The sequence below is a fragment of the Hylobates moloch genome, unplaced genomic scaffold (assembly GCF_009828535.3).
Source record: "Hylobates moloch isolate HMO894 unplaced genomic scaffold, HMol_V3 SCAFFOLD_15, whole genome shotgun sequence".
Taxonomy (NCBI): Eukaryota; Metazoa; Chordata; class Mammalia; order Primates; family Hylobatidae; genus Hylobates; species Hylobates moloch.
The window spans coordinates 45,083,750-45,106,171 of NW_026652290.1; the positions used below are offsets into that span (position 1 = coordinate 45,083,750).

The 22,422-nt window shown below is 39.9% G+C and overlaps 1 protein-coding gene across 3 annotated transcripts in view; it reads left to right on the plus strand.

Annotated features, from left to right (window-relative positions):
- Positions 1-22,422, plus strand: part of TMEM131 (transmembrane protein 131) — a 251,291-nt gene that overhangs the window by 67,957 nt on the left and 160,912 nt on the right. For all 3 annotated transcript variants that reach the window (XM_032178667.2, XM_032178666.2, XM_032178668.2), the window contains exon 2: positions 6,901-6,962. In XM_032178667.2, coding sequence (XP_032034558.1) covers positions 6,901-6,962 — 62 coding nt within the window. The remainder of the gene's footprint in view (positions 1-6,900; positions 6,963-22,422) is intronic.

Below are 22,422 nucleotides of genomic sequence, written 5' to 3' on the forward strand. Positions count from 1 at the left end.
TACTACATGCCTAAGGTATATGATACAGCCTATTGCTCCTAGACTGCAAGCCTGTACAACATGTTACTATACCGAATACTGTAGGCAGTTGTAACACAATGGCAAGTTTTCGTGTATCTAAACATAGAAAAGGGTACAGTAAATACAGTATTATAATCTTACGGAGCCACCATCATATATGCAGTGCATCGTTCACCAAAACATTACGTGGTACGTGACTGCATTTAAATACTTTAGCAGTCAGCCTATTTAGGTTTATCATATAGGTCCTGACTAGGGCCTACTGTTTTGGGCTGTAGTTCCAATAATAGCTTAGTTTTTAGAGCATTTGCAGTGTGAGCTTCAGAGTTTTAGTGATTTTCTGATACTGAAGCTGCTAAGAGTAGTTGGTGGTTCTTGAGCATTAGTTCTACATTTTATAACTGAAGTTTACAGATCTTTTTAGATGACTTAGATACCTTAGGATAAGATGAAAATTAATTATGGTATTTTGTCTTTAGCTATAAAATTAATTCTGAAAAACCTTTCTGGCTCATCTTTTTAGATGTATGGTGTATATCTTGCACATCTGAATTACATAGGATTATATTTTGAGTTTTAGTAAACAACATGGGCATAGCTTCTTTAGGAAGTTGATGATATTGAATGGTCTTGATAAAATTAAAATATGGCTTATATGAGTTTCCTTGTACTTTTAATGTGGCAAGAAGACAGGTATACATTACATTTTTCAGATAATAAAACTAATGAGGGAAGAAACAAAGCTTTGATCATAAAATGTCTTTAAGCTCGAAGGGACCCATATGGACCTAGTCTAGGATGTTTTAAAATTGCTATTGAACCCTTTGTTGAAACAAAATATTGAGAAAGTGTAACTATAAAAGAGACATTGATGTCTTTAACAATGTTGAATTCTAAAATAGCAGTGTCTTTTTTTTTTTTTTTTTTAAAGACAGGGTCTTGTTCTGTCACCCAGGCTGGAGTGCAGTGGCACTATCTCAGCCCACTGCAACCTCTTCCCCCTGGGCTCAAGCACAATGTCATTATCGTAATCAGAATTTCTTCTCTTACGTTTTTCAGACTTGCTGCTAGGCACAGATTATTGACAAGCAAACCAGGAACTTTTACAGATTGTGATAAGAGTTAAGATATGGAATATAATAGAGGATAACCAGGCTGCTCTGAGAAGCCAAGGAGGGCCACACTGTGAGTTGGAGTCAAGCCTGAGACTTGAAGGAGAAGACGACGCCAGCCATAACAACAGCATGCTAGGCAAGGTGGCTCTGTAACACAGCTTTGGGGAGCCTCCTGAGGCCTGCCTGTGTGGCCCTTTCTTCTCTTCCTGGTTTTTGTAGAAGAAAGTTTAAAAATCACCGATGTGACTAGTCCAGCCTTCTCCTTTTGTGGGTTAGGAGACTGTGAAGGCTAGAAGGTAAAGATGTGCAATGACAACCTAGGTTCCTAATGCCTGATACCACCCCCCACAATATGGCATATATTTTTCTGCTAGTTATTTATAGCATTTTTTTCATGAGTTATTTTAGATGTATTAAAATCACAAATTATATTTATTCATCAGTTGTAATATTCAGAAAATATCTTCACCTAAAAGAAAAAACAAAAACTTAGTAGACAAAGATTTGTCTTTAAAGTGAAAGATATTTTTAATCTTAACTAAATGAAATAGGGAAGTAAACAGTTTGTGAACTTCTGTTTTGAAAGCAAGTGTTCCTATTTTGAAACAACTGACACATTGACATTTTTACACTGATTATAAATGGCTTTGTTACTCACAGACAGCTTAGAGATGTGGGTCGGTGTGAGGAGCTTAAAGTAGATCTTACTGAGTCCAGCTTCAGAGTAAATGTGAGTAGAATCATAAAAGCCAGAAATGTAAATCCCTTCCTTTCCTTTATAAATCTTCCTTTCCTCACTTACTGTCAGAAATATATGCCCAATTAAAAAAATTTGGTTGCTAAAAGGTGCTGTTAGTCATGAGCATTCTGTAAAATTTATTTTGAAAGTAAATAGGGATGGGTTTAGAAGCACAGATTCACATTGCCAAAATTCATACTTTTCTCTAGCCACTTTCTTGCTGAGTGTATCTCACTGTGTCTATTTCTTTACCTTAAAATGGGATCATAATGTCTGTGTCATAGGGTTAGTTTGTTGTTTTTTTTATTATTAATTTTTTTTGCACACAAAACGTTTTCTAAAAATACATACAAACAAAAAGATGCGTATCAAACATATTAGGAAGGTTGCACATGGGAAGACGGGGAATAGAAATGGGGAGTGGGAATTAAAGAAAATAAATGAGAGAGGGACTTTATATGGATCAATGATAATAACTCAATCCTCTATTTGACAAAGAAGGAGGAGAAGGAAGAGGAAGAAAAAGAAAGTGGGATAAAGGATCAGAAAGGGAGGAAAATAGAAAAAATTAGAGTATGACTCCAGGGTAGACCTGTTTTGTTGTCACTGGGTTGGTTGGTTGGTTTGTCTGTTGTATTTTTCATAGTTTCGCCATGTTGGCCAGGCTGGTCTCGAACTCCTAGCCTGAAGTGATCAACCCGCCCCGGCCTTCCAGAGTACTGGGACTACAGGCGTGAGCCACCACGTCCAGCCCCCACATTGCTTCTGGCCTCTGTGGTAGACCTCCCAGACGGGGCGGTCGGGCAGAGGCGCTCCCCACATCCCAGATGGGGCGGCCGGGCAGAGGCGCTCCTCACTTCCCAGACGGGGTGGCCGGGCAGAGACGCTCCTCACTTCTTCTCAGACAGGGCGGCCGGGCAGAGGCGCCCCTCACTTCTTCCCAGACGGGGCAGCCGGGCAGAGGCGCTCTTCACTTCTTCCCAGACGGGGCGGCCGGGCAGAGGCGCTCCTCACTTCTTCCCAGACGGGGCGGCCGGTTCCAGGGGGGTGGCCGGGCAAATCCCTCATTTCAGACAGGGGCCGGGCAGAGGTTCCTCATTCCAGACGGGGCGGGCAGGGGGCGGCGGCCGGGCAGGGGCTGCAATCCCAGCACCCTGGGAGGCCAAGGCAGGCGGTTGGGAGGCGGAGGCTGCAGCGAGCCAACACCACGCCACCGCACTCCAGCCCAGGCAACACCGAGCACTGAGTGAGCGAGACTCCATCTGCAGTCCCAGCACCTCGGGAGGCCGAGGCGGGCAGAGCACTCGGGTCAGGAGCTGGAGACCAGCCTGGCCAACATGGCGAAACCGCGCCTCCAGCCAAAGGAGAAAAAGCAGGCAGCGGTGGTGGCGCGCGCCGGCAATCCCAGGAGCCCGCAGGCAATCCCAGGAGCCCGCAGGCCGGAGCAGGAGAATCAGGGGAGCCAGAGGCAGGGAGTCTGCAGCGAGCCGACTAGATTCCAGCCTGGGCCACAGAGGGAAGAAAAGAAAAAAGAAAAGAAAAGAGAAGGGAAGGGAAGGGGAAAGGGAAGAGGAAAGGAAAGGAAAGGAAGGGGTCATAGGGTTAGTTTGAATTTTAACAACAGTGATCAGTAATTATTAGTTTATTTTTATTTCAATTACATTTGTTTGATGCTTGAACTAGGGAACATCAGGAAAGTTTGGGATTCATTAACAGCATAAAATTAGGGGAAATATTTTTGGGAGAGGAAGCCGTTACTAGTTGTGGTTTTGAATATGGAGATGTGATGACTTACTTTTGTTACATTTTATAGCTTAATAACTTTGCATGTGAAATGATTAAGTCTATATCTAGTGTTCTGTTTTTTTAGGCATATAATTGAAAGGTATTATAATTGGCTGTTTAAAGCAAAATATGTTAATTTGTTTTATGCCAGAGTTGAATCCTATTTATCTCTACATCTTTTAAGGAAAGCCAGCGATGTGTAACATAGTATTTTCCTTTTGAGACTTTGTAATCAGCTGCTATTAATTTTTTTAACTAACATTCATATTTTTAACATAACTTATACTTTTAAAAATATGAATTCATAATTCACAATAGAATTTTTATATATTTTTGAAGCTTCTAATTTAAAAAGCAGTATACCTAAACTACTGCCTTTATGTAGTTCTCTTCAGTTAGATCAGTATTTCTTGTGGCTTGATGGTGGGAACTCATTCAGTGGTCGTTCTATTGGAGCTCTAATAGCAGCCACCTATAGCTTGCTTCCAGTTGTTTCTTGTTGGTTTCCTCTGCCAATTAGACATAAAGCTTCTAATTAGAGGCCCTGACTTTATGTCTTTTATATTGCGAGCATCTGGCTGTTCAGTTATTTCTTGTTAGTTCATTGTATTCTTATGTCAATAAATTTGTCTTCAGTAGGGAATAACCAAAAAATTCTCTGGATCCTGTGAAATTTCAGTTTGTGTTAAAAAATGGGGGGAACAGGTGAGGAATGGGATGGGTGAGCTGAGCAGAGCCTTTTATATTCATAGTCCTTTCTTCTAACGAGTTTATCACTTTACTTAGAGACATTCTAAGTACACTGTGTCAGTAATTCTGTTGGAGCCATTAGCTCTGATCTTGATATTGAAATTCCACTATAAGCCAGGACTAGAGATAACATAACCAGAAAAAGGTCATTTGCATCAGTAAGTACAAATGCCAGTGCTTATTGTACCTGAGCAAAAAGGTGGGACATCATTCATCTTTTCAGTATTTATTGAATATTCTCTATATGCCACAGACTGGTAGGGGATGAATAGAAGTGGAGCAGGTCGGCACTGTCATTGAAGAGAAACACGGGAAATGGAGGACAGGAGTTTTCCCAAAATAAAATCAGGATGTGACTACTAGACTAAGGAGAAAAGGATGCTTGGCAGGCAGAAAAAACATCCAACGAGGTAATGTAATCTAATTAACTAGTATCTTATTCTGCTGCTTGACTGTCCACTTTTGTCATACCGCAACAGCCAGGTACATATGTGGGACAGTGAGTGTCTTCCCTGAATTCCAAAAGACCAACAAATGGGAGTCAGTGAATTCCATATTAAGCCAAATGAAGTATCACATAGTTGAAATTCTGCATGTGAAATTTGTCCCTTTTCTGCCATTTATTCGGCAATTTATAGCAGTATGGGTTTATGGATATTTATTTTATACTTTGGGCTACATCTAGTACTACTTCATTTTGTTGCTCAGATTGTTTCAGCTTTGGTCATTTGGGAGCTCTTTCTGTTGATTCTTACCTTCCTTTCTCTATCCCCATCAGTGTAGGATTTGGGTGGTTTTCTCTGTTTTTTACTTTCCGGCACTATAGGATGCTCCATTCTCATCTCGTGTATTTCCTGCCCCTGTCCTCAAATCAGCCATTGCTCCAGGAAGCCCTGGTTTCTTTTATTGGAAAATAATATTAGAACACAAGATCTGAGTTCCAGATGTGTTCTTTGCTATTGGCATGTCATTGCTTTAGGCCCTTAGAGCTGACAGAGCAAGGAAATACATGTATGTATACTAACCTATGAATATAAACATCTATAAATATTCTTATACGTATGTAATGATCTATATGTTTCACTAAACATGAATTCATACTGATATCACCGACTCTCAACCATTACCACCTGGATCATTTTGGCCTCCCCCCCCTTGTTTCTGTATAAATTGCTATTCCAACAGTGAGACACCTGGCTCCCAGTATCCACCATCTGTGTTCTTAATTGTTCGATTTCAGTGTACATGTATAGTGGCATCAGAATGGCTAACCCAAACTCCTGTGGGAAAAAGCATTATCAACTAGAATACATTGCATATGTATGGTTTCTTTTGCCTTTAGTCTTACATATTCTACTCATTTCCAGAATTACTTAGGTGAGCACTCTCCCCTCTCCCCCCACTTCAGTAAGGTTGATTTATTCATTTGTAATACAGCTAAATTGTTTTGTCATATTATGCATTCCATCCTGGAGCCTCCCAGTCTCCTAAATTATTTTTAAAATTTGCATACATTTAGATTCACTTTTTGTGCTGTGAAGTTCTGTTTTGACAAATGCATCATGTCCTGTGTCCATCACTACAATTTGATAAAGAATGGTTTTACCACCCTAAAATATATTTGTGCTTCACTTATTCAACCTTTCCCATCTCCCCCAATCTCCTAGCAACCACTGATCTTTTTACTATCTCCGTAATTGTGCCTTTTCCAGAATGTCATGTACTTGGAAGCATACAGTATGTGGCCTTTTCTTTTAGTAATATTCCATTGTATAGATACACCACAGTTTGTCTATTCACCTTTGATGGCCATCTTGACTATGCCCAGATTTTGGTGATTATGAATAAAGCTGCTTTAAGGGATTGTATGTAGATTTTTGTATGTAAGGTTTCAAATCAGTTCAGTAAATACTAGGAGCATGATCGCCAGATTGTGTGGTATAACTATGTTAGCTTTTAAATATATTACCTTTGCATTGCTGTTTCTTGGACCAGAATAATCTTTTGCTATTTTCCCTGCCCACTTCCTCACCAAATCCCTTTGACTGTTGATCCCAGGTCATATCATCACTACAAAAGAGCAGATGATACCGAATTTCAGCTGATCATTTCTTGGGGGAAATATAATACCGTAGTGATCTTTTCTGTATGCTTTTGATATTTTCAATTAATCTATCAGGGAAAATAATTAGTTGCATCTTGTTGAATTTGACTATTTTGTGCTTTCTCATAATATAACAGTAATGGATATTTTGAAGTTGATGCATATAGCCTGTAGGTTGTTGAAGTCACTTTGTTATTTGTTTTATTTTAAAGTATTTCTTAGTTTGTAAAATTCTGAAGTATTAGTCATATTTTTCTTTTTAACCATCACCATTAAGCAGTCCATTTTTAAATATAAAATTGTATTAACTAACTTTAAGGTCAAAGATGTTATGAAAATCAAATTTATGTTCCTGTAAGTGATGGTATATTCTGTTTTCTTCACAGCATTAATTCAGTCAGAGAGCATAATAGAAGTACTGCGTTTTGATGATGGAGGGCTACTACAGGTAATTTTTTTTTAAGTAGAAAAGTTATTGTTAAGCCTTGAATAATATCTGGTTATTATTTTTCATTTAAAAATGTAATTGGTTTATCTGAAATATATTTATATTTTATGAGCTTTGATGATAGGTCAGTAGTCTTTAGTAATATAAAAACCTCTGTAGTTACATGAGTTATCTTTTATATTAAATATTTCTTTAAAATGCAAACTCATTGTGGTATTAAAACCTTGTAAATAAGTACATCATCAGTCTGTGGCAAGTGTTTGTGCCTGTGGATCTGAGGGGAAGGGGTCAGATCAGGACCTGGGGTTCTCTTCAGATCAGGAGCAGGGGTTCTCTGAGTATGAATTCAGATGGAGGATCTCAAAATATTTATCTAGAAGAGAACCTCTCTAGAGAGAATAAGTACTATAGATTTTACCTATACTGTACTTCTACTTGCTATCCTAAGTCACATCATTAAATATACATAAAATTTGAAAGTGTAATCCAATAAATATCTTGTCCTTCCTTTCAGACCTAGTTCAGATATCACCATGAAGCCTATTTCAGGCTTCCCAGCTAAAAATGAGAATTTCAGAGCTGAAAGAGAAAGTAAATGCCATCTTAACTAACCCTCTGATTTCTTATGGCTAGGTGTTTTCTCCTTTCTTACAAACTTTTATCATATTCTGTGCTTGTCCTTAATGACTTTGTAATGATAACATTTGTTTTTCAAGTAACATGCTGTTTGCTAGCATGACTGATAATTTTTTAATTAGTTTTATATTCAAGGGAAAACAATGCTTAGATTAGGAAAGGTGATCAAGATCCCGTGATTTTGTGGTACTGTCACGAGAATCCCAGTATTCTCCTTCCAGATGTGATTGTTAGTCTCTTTATTACTTAGTACTACCTATAGTATTTTTAATTTATTTATAACTAAGTGACCTAAATAATTTTGGACAAATATTTCCCGTAGTTTATAATAAAGGCAAGAAAGTAAAAATTAAAATTAAATCAAGACAATAGAGAAAATAATTATACTAGGGACATGGAACAAGATTTTTACTTGCATTTTAGCATACATTTAGATTACATTTTATACATTAAGCCAGATGAAGAGAGCAAGAAAAAAAGTGATAGATTTTAAGAATCTTTTTCTCTGGCAATGAAGCTAGTAAGTCTTTTGGAAGACAAACTTCTCTTCCTTCTAAATTTTTTAATAAATTTATCATTCTTATCTTTACGTAAGAGGTGTTGAGAAATGTAATAGACAGTGGTTGCATAGTATTTGCCTAGAGTCAGCTTTGTATACTTTAAAACTGAATAAAAACTGAACATAATGAGCTCTAATTTTATAAAGCCTTCCTACTAAAAAATGATCTTAAGTCTCTTTTTTCTAGTTCTTTAATCTGTTTCAAGATGAGAACTTGGAGAACCTATGGGAACAAATGTTTTAAATATCTCCCTTTAGGTGGTTGTTTACAGGATCTGGATGGCAGGCAAATCAGGACTGAATTTCTGGAAAATTTCCTAAGTGTGGTTGCTCTATTGATTGAGGAAGGATTTGTGTCTTTTAGGAACTGGACATCTAGGTTGCAGGTTGATAATCCATTCTAAAAATTCTGGAGCGTGATTTGTATTTTTGCTGAGGGAGGCTGCTAATCTGTATCTAGATGGAGTTGGCTATGGAAAAGCTTGTGAACTGGGATGTGATTCACTATTAGTCTTTGGATCTGCTCAGATACTTGGACAGGAGCTTGGGTGAGACCTCAGAATTCTGTGGCAAAGGTAATTTTGGTCTAGAAAAACGTTGAGGGCAAGTAGTATCAATTGGTTACTTAAGCCACAAAGAAACCTAAGACTCCTACAGAATGTCTAATATTGAGATGCTATATAATATAGTATATGATCCCTAAATAGCTGAATATAAGACCCTTTTGAATAGATGTAAAATTGTTCATTGTAATGTTGAAGAGTGTTTCTCAGAAACAATTTTTATTTTGACATAATGTTATCTTTTTCTGACTATAATTTATCAATAGGTTTAACGATTTTAAATAACTCCTGGTTTCTTATGCTATGATTAGAACAGAAAACTGTACATGTAGCATTTCTATGGCAGAATATATATATCCTTTCTCTAATTTAAATTTAAGCTAAAGCAGGGAGAGTGTCAAAGCAACAACCTTGTTTTACATTATTTAAAATGTGAATTTTGCCCAAGAACATTCCTTCTTAGATCTGGAATTCATGTACATTCATGTGGCTTGGCTCATAGTAATTTTTTTTTTTTTTCTTTTTGAGACGGGGTCTCGCACTGTCACCCAGGCTGGAGTGCAGCAGCGCGATCTCGGCTCACCACAAGCTCTGCCTCCCGGGTTCACACCATTCTCCTGCCTAGGCCTCCCAAGAAGCTGGGACTGCAGGCGCCCACCACCATGCCCAGCTAATTTTTTTTGTATTTTTAGTACAGACGGGGTTTCACCATGTTAGCCAGGATGGTCTCAATCTCCTGACCTCGTGATCCGCCCACCTTAGCCTCCCAAAGTGCTAGGATTACAGATGTGAGCCACCGCGCCTGACCAACTCATAGTAATTTTTTTAATCCTCAAAGATCAACTGATCAGAAATCAGTAAAAAATAAATTTTAAAAATTGCCAAAAAGATTAGACTTGTTTTCTTTATTTTTAGATAAGGAAAATTAGGTTTATGGAAGTTAAATAACTTATTCTGTAGTACTCAATTGCTAGAGCAGGAATCCAGTATCCAGTAAGTACCATACTCACCATGTCTAATTTCAAAACTCTCCACGACACGATGCATGTGGCAGTGCTCTCAGATATTCCATGGGTTCGCACTTGTTATGAACAGAAATTATAACCCCCATAGATCATGTTTTCTGTAGTTGATGCTTTGGCCATTGTCATTCCTGTTTGGCTGGACTAAGATTTAGCATCCAGAATACATAAAGATCAGACAGTTCCTAAGATGACACGGACTCTGAGGAATCTGCATCTCAACAGAAGAAATCCACGTTAAGGCTATAACCACAGGATGCCCTGGTCAGATATCTCAAACCATCATTCCCATCCTAACTGATCAGAATGGTTGGCTCTTCTAACCTGTTCCTTTGAAAGATCATAAAATGGAATAGCAAAAGATTCTTTCATTTACAAGCGTAATTTAATAAACCTGAATCTGCTTCCTAATCTAACTTTCTTTTTAAAAAAAATAGAGGCAGGGGTGGACGCAGTGGTTCATGCCTGTAATCCCAACACCTTGGGAGGCTGAGCCGGGTCGATCGCTTGAGTCCAGGAGTTCAAGACCAGCCTGCGAAATACAGGGAAACCTTGTCTCTATAAAAAATACAAAAAATTAGCCAGGTGTGTTGGCACACACCTGTGGTCCCAGCTACTCTGGTGGCTGAGGCAGGAGGATCGCTTGAGCCTGGGAGGTCGAGACTGCAGTGAGCTGTGATTGTGCCACTGTACTCCAGCCTGGGCAGCAGAGTGAGATCCTGTCTCAACAACTACAAAAAACTGTTCCCTGAGTTCAAGTCCCTTAAATTTATTTTGCACCTCATTTTAAAAGGGGAGGTTGAGAGTCCTGAGCTAAAGTGGTGGGCAAAGCCCCCATTATTGCCCAGCCATTCCTCCTCTAAGAGGTTCACGCCCTTGGCCAAAGTCCTCCAAACCTGGAGCATCGCAGCCCCAGCTCTGCATTGGAATCACCTTGAGAGCTTTAAAGATTTCTGGTGACAGGTAATTTCCTAAGGGCATTACAGGAACAAACTCACCTGGGCCTCACCAGCAACTGATGGCACAGTACCCAAGTGTCCCATTGTACAGGTGGTGGGATGTGGTGGGGCCGGGGGCCAGGTGTACCACAGGCAGGAAGATGGTGGCTGAGCTGGGGTAAAGAATGCATGACTGTCCCCACAGGGCCAGTGGACCCCCACGTCCTGACCTTGGAGGTCCAGAGAGCACATCAGAGCTTGGCCAGCATACAGAGCTCCACGGCTGACTGACCACACAGGTCATAGAGACAGGGTCTCAGTCTGTCTCTATGTCTCAGGCTGGTGTCTCTATGTCTCTATGTCTCAGGCTGGTGTGCAGTGGCGCAGTGACAGCTCACTGCAACCTTGACCTCCCGGGCCCAAGTGAACCTCCCGCCTCAGACTCCAGAGTAGCTGGGACTACAGGCACACGCCAACATACCCATCTACTCTTCTGTAGTTTTTATAGAGACAGAGGTGTATGTTGCCCAGGCTGGCCTTGAATTCCTAGCCTGAAGCCATCTTCTCGCCTTGGTCTCCCAAAGTGCAGGGATTACAGATGTGAGTCACCATGCTCGGCCTCTAATCTAACTTTTTTTTTTTTTTTTTGAGATGGGGTCTCTCTCTGTCACCCAGGCTGGAGTGCGGTGGCACAATCTTGGCTCACTGCAAGCTCTGCCTCCCCGGGTTCATGCCATTCTCCTGCCTCAGCCTCCTTAGTAGCTGGGACTACAGGCACCCGCTACCACGCCCGACTAATTTTTTGTATTTTTGGTAGAGACAGGGTTTCACTGTGTTAGCCAGGATGGTCTCGATCTCCTGACCTCGTGATCCACCCGTCTCGGCCTCCCCAAGTGCGGGGATTACAGGTGTGAGCCACCGCTCCTGGCCTAATCTAACTTTTTTATATGAAGATAAAGCTCAGGAAAAAAGCTAGCTCTGTATTTTCTTCACTATCCTGCCAGAATAGTAAACAGAATTTTAAAATTTTGGAAAGCAAGCTCTAGAATGTTTGTGAGTTGAAAACACAAACAGAATTTTGTCTTTTTTTTTTTTTTTTTTTTTTAAAGGAAGTGTCATGCCCTGTTACCCATTCTGGAGGCCAGTGGCACAATCATGGCTCACTGTTGTCTCAACCTTCCAGGCTCAAGTGACCCTCCGCCCTCAGCCTCTCAAGTAGCAGGGACTACAGGCACATGCCACCACATCTGGCTAATTATTAATTTTTTATAGAGATAGAGTCTCACTGTGTTGCCCAAGCTGGTCTCAAACTCCTGGGCTCAAGTGGTCCTTCCATCTCAGCCTCCCAAAATGCTAGGATTATAGACCTGAGCCACTATGCCTGGCAGAACTTTGTCTTTTAAAACTTGAAGTCCTATTTTATTTTATTTTATTTTTATTTATTTACTTTTTTTGAGATGGAGTCTCGCTGAGTCACCCAGGCTGGAGTGCAGTGGGCAGTCTCAGCTCATTGCAGCCTCTGCCTCCTGGGTTCCAGCAGTTCTCTTGCCTCAGCCACCAGGCTTACAGGCGTGTGCCACAACACCCAGCTAACTTTTGTAGTTTTAGTAGAGATAGAGTTTCGCCATGTTGGCCAGGTTGGTCTCGAACTCCTGACCCCAAGTGATCCACCTGCTTTGGCCTCCCAAAATGCTGGGATTACAGGTGTGAGCCACCGTGCCCAGCAAAAGCCATGTTTTATAAATGGAATTCTAGCCACTTAATTAGAGAACCTATATTGAGCCTTCTTCCAAAGAGTATACGATTTTGATTCATTTATTTTTTTTCTTTAAAGTGTTTATTGTGAGATATAATTTACATATAGATGCTTAAATTTGGGGAGGGAATGCAAGGCAAACCACCTGTGTAACCACCACCCAGATTAAAAACTAAAAACAGGCCAGTACCCTCCAAAGTTTCCCCTCATCTCTCTCCTAGTTACTACCCATAAAGTTAGCCATTTTCCTGAATTTTATAATAATTGCCTTTCCCTGCAATTCTAACATCTGAGTGTATATCTCTAAATACTACAGGGTCACATATTTTTTGAAGTTCATACAGTTTATATTTTTTTTTTCTGGCTCCTTTTTCTCAGTATTATGTTTCTAAGATTCACAGCATTATGTGTTGAGTGTAGCTGTAGTTACTTCATTTTCATTGCTGAATAGTATTGCATTGTATGGATATGCCCCAATTTATGTATTATTTCTGCTGTTTATGTGTATTTTGGTTGCTTCTTGTTTTTTGCTATTAAGAATAATGCTGTCTCTTGGTGAACATAATATATGTGTTCAAATGATTTTTTTCTGAGGGATTAGAATGCAGTTGTTGGGTCATAGAGTAGGGATCCCCAACCCCCATGCCGTGGACCAATACCGGTCCGTGGCCTGTTAGGAACCGGGCTGCACAGCACGTGGTGGATGAACAAGTGAACATTACCTCCTGAGCTCTGCCTCCTGTCAGATCAGCGGTGGCATTAGATTCTCATAGGAGTGCAAACCCTATTGTGAACTGCACATAAGAGATCTAGGTTGTGCGCGTGCCTTAGGAGAATCTAACTAGTGCGTGATGATTTCAGGTGGAACAGTTTTATTCTGAAACCATCCCGCTAACCCCCCATCCATGGAAAAAATTGTCTTCCATGAAACTGGTCCCCTGGTACCAGAAAGGTTAGGGACCACTGTCATAGAATATGTGTATCTTCAATTTTAATAGATAAGGCATATAGTTTTCCAAAGTGGTTGTTTTAGTTTGCAAACCCATCATCAGGAATTCCTCTGCAACAACTTTATAAAGTGTTTTCTTCCTTCCCTCCTTCTATTCTGGAGAATGGCTAATGATCTGTAATTTCCATTTTATTTTCGTTTCCCTGATTTCTCATAAAGCTGAGCAACTTTTCGTGTTTACTTGACCATTTGGATCTCTTCCTTTGTGACATCCGTTAAGTCTTTTACCCATTTTGCTGTTGGTTTGCATGTCTTTTTTCCCATTGTTTTGTAGAGGTTCTTTATAAGTTCTGAATACAAGCTCTTTACTGGAACCCTAACCTCACACCAGTAACAAAAATCAGTTCCATTATATGAGTTCTTTGTTGGTTACATATATTGAAAATAGCTTCTCTCACTGGATGGATTGCCCTTTTGGCTTATGTAATGGTGACTTTTAGTGAACAGAAATTCTTAAGTTCAGTCTGTCAGTATTTTCCATTATGGTTAATACTTTTTATTTTGTGTCTTGTTCAATGTTTTTCTATCCCAAGGTCGTGAAGATATTCTCCTATATTCTAGAATTTTACTGTTTTGCCTTTCACAGTTAGCTCAAATCCCGTCTGGAATAAATTTTTGTTATTGATGTGAGATCAAGATTTTATTTCTTCCTTGTATTTGATTGTCTCAGCATCCTTTATTGACTATTTCCCAATGTTTTCTTTCCCTAGTATTTGTCAGTGACACCTTATTCATAAATCAAATGTCCATATATGTATGAGCCTGTTTCTGGGCACTATATTGGATTTCTTTGGCTTATTTGTCTATCCTAATACCAGGGTCACCGTTTTAATGACTATAGTTTTTAAAGTTTTGATGTTTGGTAGAACAAATCCTGACACTTTGTTATTCTCCTCAGTAATGTCTTGGTTATTCTCAGTTCTTTGCCTTCCATATGTATCTTTTCAATTAGCTTTACACACACACACACACACACACACACACACACACACACACACACACAAAATCGGGATTTTTTATTAGCGTCACTCAGAATCTGAAGATCAATTTGGCAAGAATTAGAAATCTCTCAGAATTTTCAGTATTCAATCTGACAGTTTGAGACAGTGTATTTTTCAACTTATTTAGGTCTTCTTTATCTCAGAATTTTATATTCTGCATAAAGATCTTGAACATCTTTCAATAGATTTATTTCTGGGGCTTTGGTATTTTTTAATACTATTATAAGTGACATCTTTTCAAAATGTTCTCTTTTTGTGATTATTAGGTTGAAGCATATTGCTGATGCCCGGCCTTCATTGATCTATAAAAGTGGCAATTTCATACAACTCAACATAAAATGTATAAATGTGGTTGCTTTTAATATATTTACTGTGTATCCTGAAAACTTGCTAAATTACTTATTGATTCTAATAACTTAGCTCCAGATGCTTTTGAACAGCCTCCATAAGCTATCATAATCTGAGCTTGATGACATTTCTTCAGTTTGACACTCAAAATCAACTATCACACATTCTGCCTTTTCTTTTTCTTACCTTAACTTTACTAGCTACAGCCAGTATGATGTTAATACGGTGCTATTTAGTAGTCCTCTTCGACACTTTCCTCATCTCAGAAATACAACCTTCAGTATTTCACGGTTAGATAACGATTTTTTCTTCACTGCCCCCTTTGCCACCCCTACCCAAGATAGCCTTTATCACATGTCAGTTTGAGTTCTCAACAAGATCCTGAGACAGAGTTAGGAGTGCGAGAGATTGAGGGCTACTGCCTGTGAAAAATAAGCTAAAAAAAGCAAGATTGGGCAAGGAGAGTCTCAGACTGTGATGCAGAATCTCGGCCAACCCAGTGGAGAGCTCTGGAGCAAAGATTGCCCATTGGAAGCATCCTGCACTGGGTAGAGTTGGCCAGGCCCTAGTACACCTGCTGTGCTCATTGTCTGGGAGGAGCCCAAGAAGAACTTGGCCTTACCTCAAATGCCACAGTTGATCCCAAAGGCTATAGGTGGAGGCTGGTAGCCAACAGTGTTTTTCACAACTGAATGCCAAGTTCTTCCTTGTAGGGAGATCTGAGCAGTTCATAGAAAAATACTGAAAATCAAAGCCAGGCTGGGTGCAGTAGTTCACACCTGTAATCCCAGTACTTTGGGAGGCTGAGGCGGGTGGATCACTTGAGGTCAGGAGTTCGAGACAAGCCTGACCGATATGGTGAAACCCCGTCTCTACTAAAAATACAAAAGTAGCCAGGCATGGTGGCAAATGCCTGTAATCCCAGCTACTTAGGAGGCTAAGGCAGGAATATCGCTTGAACCCGGGAAACAGAGGTTGCCATGAGCCGAGATCGTGCCATTGCACTCTGGCCTGGGCAACAAAGGTGAAACTCCATCTCAAAAAAAAAAAAAAAGAAAGAAAAGAAAAGTCAAAGCCAAAGAGATACATTCTAAAAGCAACTAGAGAAAAAGAGAGACCTTCAAAGAAAGTAGAATTAGCCTGACAGCTGACTTATAAACTGAAACAATGAGAGGCAAAAATAATATATAATAAAATTTACTGAAAAAATTTGCTAAACTAGAATTCTATACCCAATGAAAATATCCTTTACAAATGAAAGTGAAATAGACGTTTTAAAATAGATAAGAATGGAGAGAATTTGTCACCAGAAAATTTGTGCCAAAGGAAATAATACAGTCTTTAATTAGAAGCTCAGAAATGCAAAGGAATAAAGAACATTAAAAATGTTTAAGCGTGTGGATAACTAAATGAATGTATACTCTGTAGAACAATAACAATAATATTTTGACTAATGCAGTGTGGCAGAACATTTTGGTACCACTAAGGCTGAATCATATGAAGCTTGACAGCTTCTACCTGGGTCTGTCAGTTTTGGAACATTTCTTTTAATCACCATGATGTGAGAAACTTAAGCCACATGGAAAGGCCACATGTAGTCTTCTGGTCAGCAGTCCCAGCTAAGCTCCCAGTTGACAGCCAGCATCACTTTCCCATCATGTGAATGAGCCATCTTAGACAACCGACACATTTGAACTTTCAGATAAATGCTGCCTGAAATCACATGTAAGTGCAACACAAAAGAGACATTAAGTGAGAATAAATTGTTGTTTTAAGCCACTAAACCTTAGACTGGTTTATTATGCAGCAGTAGACAACCAGAGTGCTTAATATCATATCAAACTTGGTTGGTCTGTGTTCAGTTTTCTTCCACTGCTTCAGAAATGCCTTTTTGCATTTGGTTTGTCCAAAGCAGGATCAAGACAAGGTCTACACATTGCATTTGGTTGCTATGTCTCCTAAGTCTCCTTTATGCTGTTTCCCCCACCCGCCTTTTGTTGTTGTTGTTGTTGTTGTTGTTGTTGTTGTTGTTGTTGTTGTTAATGAAATTGGCTCATTTGTCTATAGGATTTCCTACATTCTAGGTTTGGTTATTTTCATCCTCTTGGTGTCATTTAACATTCACTTACGATGTGAATTTTATGTAAACTGTTAGCTAAATCTAGAGTCTTGATTAGGTTTAAATTCATTTGTTTTTCTTGGCAAGAAGATTTTATAGCTAGTTGTGCGGTAATCTGGTCTTTGTCTCTGGTCCTGGAGATGCTCTAAATCTTGGAATTTCCTTAATAATAAGAGTGTCTTTGTTATTCATGAGTCCTTTAGATCACATGTGAGTTTACACCTAATGAGAAAACTCAAGATGGGGGTTGGTCGTCAGAAAAACCAACCATGTTGGCCGGGCACAGTGGCTCACACCTGTAATCCCAACACTTTGGGAGGCTGAGGCCGTTGGATCGCCTGTGGTCAGGAGTTCGAGACCAGCCTGACCAACATGGTGAAAACCCGCCTCTACTAAAAGTACAAAAATTAGCCAGGCATGGTGGCATGCGCCTGTAGTCCCAGCTACTCGGGAGGCTGACACAGAATTGCTTGAACCCGGGAGGCGGAGGTTGTAGTGAGCTGAGATCGTGCCACTGCACTCCAGCCTCGGTGACAGAGTAAGATTCCGTCTCAAGAAAAAAAAAAAAAGAAAAAGAAAAACCCAATCATGTGATTAGAGGGTTGGGCTTTGAGCCAACCCACCCTCCTCTAGGGAAGCTGGAATGTGAGTTGGGTCACATGGTGGTCAGTGATTGAATCAGCCATACCTACCTGATGAAACTCTGGATACTGAAGCTTGCTAGAACCTGCTGGGAGGTAATTGAATCATGGCGGCAGTTACTCCCATGCTGCTGTTCTTGTGATAGTGAGTTCTCATGAGATCTGGTGGTTTTATAAGGGGCTTTTCCCCCTTTGCTCAGCACTTCTTGCTGCTGCCACGTGAAGAAGAATATGTTTGCTTCCTCTTCCACCATGACTGTTAGTTTTCTGAGGCCTCCCAAGCCCTGCAGAACTGTGAGTCAGTTAAACCTCTTTTCTTTATGAATTAATTACCCAGTCTTGGGTATGTCTTTATTAGCAGTGTGAGAACAGACTAATGCAGATGGTTAGCATCAGAATTGTACTGCAGTTCACTAGTGGGACTGTACATTGTCTGTGTTTTTCATGAGGAGATGTTATGCCAGATTGCCTTAGATTTTTAGGTCACAGATTTTCTTTTTTTTTTTTTTGAGACGGAGTCTCGCTCTGTCCCCTAGGCTGGAGTGCAGTGGCATGATCTCGGCTCACTGCAACCTCCGCCTCCCGGGTTCACGCCATTCTCCTGCCTCAGCCTCTCCGAGTAGCTGGGACTACAGGCGCCCGCCACCACGCCCGGCTAATTTTTTGTATTTTTAGTAGAGACGGGGTTTCACCATGGTCTCGATCTCCTGACCTCGTGATCCGCCCGCCTCGGCCTCCCAAAGTGCTGGGATTACAAGCGTGAGCCACTGCGCCCGGCCACAGATTTTCTTATGTAGGGACTTAATGATTCTGGAAATAAGATATTGTGGCATTATTTCTGTTGATCTAAGCCAGATGTTGGCAAACTTTTTTGGTAAAGGGCCAGATATTAACTACTTCAGGGTTTGTGTCCCGAATGGTCTCTATCACAACTATTCAACTTTCGTCATCGTAATGTGAAAGCTGCCGTAACAGTATGTGAGAAATGGGCATAAAACTTTATTTGCAAAAGCTGGCAGAAGACTGGATTTGGCTTACGGGCTATAGATTACCAGCTTCTAAATTGTCTTGGAAATGGGCTTTATTTTTTTTTATTTTATTTTTTATTATTATACTTTAGGTTTTAGGGTACATGTGCACAATGTGCAGGTTTGTTACATATGTATCCATGTGCCATGTGGTTTTGCTGCACCCACTAACTCGTCATTTAGCATTAGGTATATCTCCTGATACTATCCCTCCCCCCTCCCCCCACCCCACAGGAAATGGGCTTTAATGTTCTCCTGGGAAAAAAGGAAATGGAGAAGGAGCTGTGATTTTGACTTGTACGGAGGCCTAGAAGTACTCATCTTTTGTTTTAAATTAAAGGACTTCTATTATAAAAGAAATATATGCTTGTAGAAAATTTGAAAAATGTGAAAAAATAATCAATATAAGTAATATTTATTGGGTATTGACAAGTGTCAGGTACTCTTCTAAATTCGTAAATACATGAGATGGTATTCATTTTATGATCATTTTACAAGTGAGCATATTAAAGTGCAGAGAGTTTAACCTAACCAAATAAATTATTATTAAGTGATAAAGCTAGAATTGAAAACCAAGCATTTCACTCTGAAGCCTAAGTTTTTAACCACTCTGCAATAGTAGGGGTCATTACCCTTGTATCCCACTACCTAAATGTACTACAAGGTAGTGCTTTTTTTTTTTTTATTTTTCTCTCTGCAAACAAAGCTAGATTTTCTCATTCTACATTATCAGTTTTACAATATTACAACTAATTTTGTACTCAAAACAGCCACTTCATGTCATGTCAGGTTGATTACCTGTGGCTGAAGAGAGAAGTCGGTGGGACACTAGAAAGCCGTCATCAGAGGCCAACAGCTCTGCAGCTCCTTGTAGTTGGCAGAATGCTGCTTACAGACTTTCCCCAAGGGTATTTGGGTAGTGAGGGCAGAGCTGGTGTTTGAACACAGGTTTTTATTTTCTACTTTAAATTTTGAGTCTTCTCAGAAATATCTGCTCCCCACTTCATCCCCGTTTTGATTCTCCCTTTACTACTATTTCCTGCCCTCTGTTGTGGTACAGTAAGTGGTACAAAAGAAGAATAAATAGCGGGTTCAGAAACGGCCTTAAGGTTGGGTACCGTGGCCCACGCCTATAATCCCAGCACTTTGGGAGGCCAAGGCGGGCAGATCATTTGAGGTCAGGAGTTCGAGACCAGCCTGACCAACATTGTGAAATTCCATCTCTACTAAAAATTTAAAAATATTATCTGGGCGTGTTGGCACATGCCTGTAGTCCCAGCTACTTGGGAGGCTGAGGCAGGAGAATTGCTTGATCTCGGGAGACAGAGGTTGCAGTGAATTCAGACGGCGCCACTGCATTCCAGCCTGGGCAAGAGGCAAAATTTTATTTTATTAAAATAAAATAAGAAACAGCCTTAAAAACTAGGAATAAAGAATACCACAGAATAGTAAAATGGAATGGAAAGTCTGAATATAGAAGGATCTCACACCTTAAACAAAAACTAACTCAAAATGGATCATGGACTTAATGTAAAAGTATAATAAAACCTTTAGGGAGAATAAAACTAGGAGTAAAGCTTCAGCTTACAGGGCTAGGAAAAGAGTTCTTGACACCAAAGAATTAATACCAGATGTGCAATGCATAAAGGAAAGACTGATGAATTTAAAACTTGCTCTGGGCCAGACGCAGTACCTCATGCCTGTAATTCCAGCACTTTGGGAGGCCAAGGGAAGAGGATCCCTTGAGCCCAGGAGTTTAGTTAAGACCAGCTTCGGCAACATAGTGAGACCTTGTCTCTAGTAAAATAAAAAGTAAGTAAATAAAATAAATAAAAAATTGTCCAAGTGTGGTGGTGTGCACCTGTAGTCCCAGCTACTCAGGAGTCAGAAGCAGAGAATCGTTTGAGCCTGGGACATCAAGGCTGCAGTGATCCATGATCACACCACTGCACTCCAGCCTGGGCAGCAGAGCCAGACTGGTCTCACAAAAACAAACAAACAAAACTTTTCTCTGCAAAAGACCATGTGAAGATGTAAAGATAAATATAGACTAGGAGAAAATATTTGCAAGTCACATACCTGACAGTGGACCTAGTTTCTGTAATACAGAAAGAACTCTCGAAACTCAATAGTATAAAAATAAAGGAAACGGAAAAGACATGAACACACATTTCCCTGAAGGGGAAATACAGATGGTAAAAAGGACATGAAAACCTGTTCAACATCATTAGCCATCAGGCAATGCAAATTAAAACACAAAACACAAAACAGTGACAACACCAAATACTGGCAAGGATGTGGAGAAACTGGATCACGCATGCATTGCTAGCGGGTATGTAAGTGATACAGCTACTCTGGAAAAAACAGTTTGGCAGTTTTGTATAAATCTAAACATGTGGTGACTATAATTGACCTACTAATTGCACTCTTGGGGGTTCTCCCAAAGAAATGAAAATTTATATTTGCACTAAAACATGTATATAAATGTTCATAGCAGCTCTGTTTATAATAGCCCCAAACTGGAAACAACCCAGATGTATTTCAGTAGATGTATTGTTAAACAGTGATACATTCATACCATGGAATACAACTCAGCAATAAAAAAGAATGAAGTGTTGGCACACACAGCAACCTGGGTAAGTCTCCAGAGAATTAGGCTGAGTGAAAAAAGCCAACTCCAAAAGGTTACATGTGCATGATTTCATTTATATGCCCTTTTTAAAATGAAAAAATTTTAGTCATGAATAATAGAGGAATGGTTGCCAGGGCTTGTGGGGGAGGGCAGGAAGAAGATGAGTGTGATTATAAAAGTGACACACTGGATCCTCAGGGTGCTGACACTGTTCTGTGTCTTGACTGGTGTTCATGAACCTACACAGCAGAGAAAATTGTGTAGAACTAAATAGATGAACAAACACAAATGAGGACATACAAAACTGAGACCTTCTGAACAAGGCAGATGGAATGTACCAGTGTCACTGTGCTGCTTGTGATATTATGCCATAGTGTTTGCAGAATGATACAATGGGGAAACTGAGTTAAAATATAGCTCTTTTTACTATTTCTTACAACTGCATATGAATCTACAGTTATCTCAGTGAAAATTCGTGTTAAAAATACATACACACAGAGAAGCATAGGAAGCAAAACAATTAGAAAGTCAGGAAAGACCCCTTTTGTGAGTTAAAAATTCTTAAAACTCCCTCACAGATGTCATCCATTTTCACTATGAGATGATTTGCAGAGAACTTTGTGGGGGAGATTGGGTTGATGAGAAGTAGGATTACATGTTGAGATCTTCATAATCAAAAGCAGACCTCATTCTCTACCTTCCCCCAACCCAGTCCTTGAGGAAGTATGTAATTTTATCTCTAAAGGTGACAGAGAAGCACAGTCTCATCACCTGCAAGGAAACTGGCTCCCAGGTATATCCCTGGGGAAAGCTGCCCAGTATGTAAGTAATACTCACATGGCACCTGGTGTGGCTTCCTGGTACCACGGGTTTGTGTGCATGTGCTGCCTGTACCATCAAGAAGCTTAAATTCTAGGGTGTGCAGACCTTGTCTTATTTCTAAGCATCCATGCCGTGTACACAACTGCCACATACCTCGTTCTGAAGTGAATTTCATTTTATTTTTCTAGCAAGATTAAATCTTCTGTTTAACAATAATGCAGTATAAGAATATGGCCATCTTAAAATTTGTTAGCAATAATATAGCCAACTTCAGCTCATGTAAGCTAAAAGTTGGTTTTAGGCATATGCAGTTCTGTCAAGGATATGTTATTATATGAATGCAGTACTAGACCAGATCGAAGGATTTGAGTTCTAACTCTTACCAT